The following is a 2,500-nucleotide window of genomic DNA, read 5'->3' on the forward strand; positions in this document are numbered from 1 at the left end:
TCGGGCACTGGGTGACCATCTGGGCAGCAGATGGCCTGCTGGCAGGCAGTGCCCAGTCTGAATGAGAGGCACCGGACTAATCAGCATTAACACGCGCGCGCACACACACGTACACGCACACACCCGCACACACACACACACACTATAGACTTTCAGGCTGCACATAGCTGTAGTGCAGACAGTTCGCCAATAGCACAGGAAAGGCCTTTGATGTGAACCACTCAAATATCAGAGACTGCGTGAGAGCCTTTTATTGGACTCCACTCAAGTCTTCTACTAAATGTCAGTCAGCAGGATCCTGCCCAAAGTCATGTCACGTCACGTTAACTGCTGTCATACCAAACGTACTGCAGCAGCTCCACTCGACTACCGCATCCCATAATTATCACAGCTGTCAGACGTGGTAGCTGTGGCAACTCAGTCGCACGAAGCCACCTGTGACACAGTTACCCCCCGGAGCTGAGGAGGAGTCTCACATGGGACCACCACCATCTGCCTGTGTGTGATGTGCGCGTCGTGTGTGATGCCCGCGCGTGTGTGTGCGTGTGTGAGAAAGAGAGTCTGAGAGACAGCCTTTCTGTAGGTGTGTGTGGACCGTGCGCCAGGCCCAGTCTGTGTCTGTCTGAGTGACCGAATTGATAACGGCTGTAAATGTAAAGTGTCTCTCAGTGACTGTCACCATGGGGCCATGCAGCCCGAGGACACTGTGTCTGTCAACAGCTGCACATGGCCCGACTCCAGCAAGTGTTTTTTTCCCCCCAAACGTGAACTATGAAACATTGATTGCGAAACATACTAAATGCGCACCTGAGGTGTAGCCTCTGAAAAAAACGCCAAGGTTGCACAAGTCCAGAATTGCTCAGGGCCCCGCCCGACATCGTCGGCCAGTCGCCAGCCACCTCGTCTGAACGGATCATGTGACACATGCTTGAGCCGTGGCATTCTGGGCGCCGTCTGAGCTGTTGTTAAACCTGCGCTCTTTTTTTCTTTTCTCCCTCTCCACGTCTCATGTTTAACTTTGCCGCCTCCCGTGCAACGTGACCATGCTGTTAGGTTAGCTGTTATTGTCTGCGTTCGTTTTTGTTTTTTTTCTCCACGTTGAAGATGCTGTTCGAGTCACTGCCTGTTTGTCTCGTCATGTCAGTGTAAATATTCTGTCATATTGTTGTTTTATGGGTGTGGTCCTTGTCTCTGTTGTGTCTAACCTGTACGTTCTGCTGTGTTGTTCTCTCTCTCTCTCTCTCTCTCTCTCTCTCTCTCTCTCTTTCACTTTCTTTTTTTTGGGGTGCTTGTAGCCAGGCCAGGAGGAGAGGGAGGAGAGTTTGGTACGCCCTGACATTATTCGCCTCCCCACCAATCAGCTCCTAGCTTTCCTTGTTCAGGCCGAAGTCCTCCCTCCGTGTATCCCATGATCCTCCCTCTCTCTCTCTCTCTCTCTGCCCTGTGTCCTCATCTACCTCGACCAATCCAGACCCTGATAAGGCTCGGCCTGTGACCAACGGCTGATCATTTCACAAAGGCCCACGTGTGATTGGTTGCCCTTACTGTAACATTCTCAGGTTATTCAATGTCAAATTGACAAGAGTGAGTGATCAGCGGTTGGTTGACAGTATTGGTACTGAGACACTCTCCATCGCTGCTGTAGAGCGCATGTGCTGCTAACACCAGTCTCTCCTTCCCAGCTGCTCTCTCCACGGTATTTGAAGCACTTTCAGACGGCCGTTTGGCTACTCCAGGTTCTGGGGTTCGTCCAGATGACAGGTCACCCCCTCGGAGGATGGGTGTCATGAATTCCGGATCTTGTGAGAAATGAGAACATTGGGAAACGGATCTAGAACTCTCTGAAAGTACTTGAAATGCCAGAAACTCCCACTCGCAGCAGCGAGGCGCTGTCAGGCGTCTCTATCTCTGTTTTAAAAGCTCCCGCAACTTTGTTTCTCCGTGACTTAAAGCGGTTCCCATCCTGCGCTGCCCTGCCTCGTCCTGCGTACGCGCCAAGACTCCCTCTGAGAGCAGCCAGCGATCGGATGAATCAGTCATGTCGACGCGCTGCATGCTTTTGACCCAGAGCACAACCCCAAAAACAAACGCCAGTCATTTTTCCCCTCTGCACGCTTTTCCCTTCATCGCAAACTCGGCCGATCTGAACGTCAACAAAAGGTTTTCGGACCGGAGCAACAGATCAACAGATTGTATTTGTCACGCCCCCACCGCACACACACACACACACACACGACTTGGAACATTTAAGACCCTGAAATCAAATCTACCAGGCCTGGGTTCACTTTGAACTCTGCCCTTTTCATTTGCACACCAGAGACACGCTCGATCGGCGTGGAACACCGCCCAGCGTGTATAACCTGGCACGTCGGTGGTATTTCTCCACCATAAAAGGCCCATTGATAACGGCGGGCTGATCGCTGGGCGTCGCCGTGCGGTTCCCGACCTGCTTCATTCTCTCTCCTGTGCAGCTGGAACGGCCCGTTTCATTCTGATGTAC

The 2,500-nt window shown here is 52.2% G+C and overlaps 1 protein-coding gene across 1 annotated transcript in view; it reads left to right on the forward strand.

Annotated features, from left to right (window-relative positions):
• The window catches only part of sbf1 (SET binding factor 1), a 64,540-nt gene that overhangs the window by 21,799 nt on the left and 40,241 nt on the right, over positions 1 to 2,500 (forward strand). The window contains exon 7 of the mRNA XM_084448005.1: positions 1,296 to 1,325. Within this exon, the coding sequence (XP_084304131.1) occupies positions 1,296 to 1,325 (30 nt within the window). The remainder of the gene's footprint in view (positions 1 to 1,295; positions 1,326 to 2,500) is intronic.

This window comes from Borostomias antarcticus (assembly GCF_949987555.1).
Source record: "Borostomias antarcticus genome assembly, chromosome: 13".
NCBI classification, from domain to species: Eukaryota; Metazoa; Chordata; class Actinopteri; order Stomiiformes; family Stomiidae; genus Borostomias; species Borostomias antarcticus.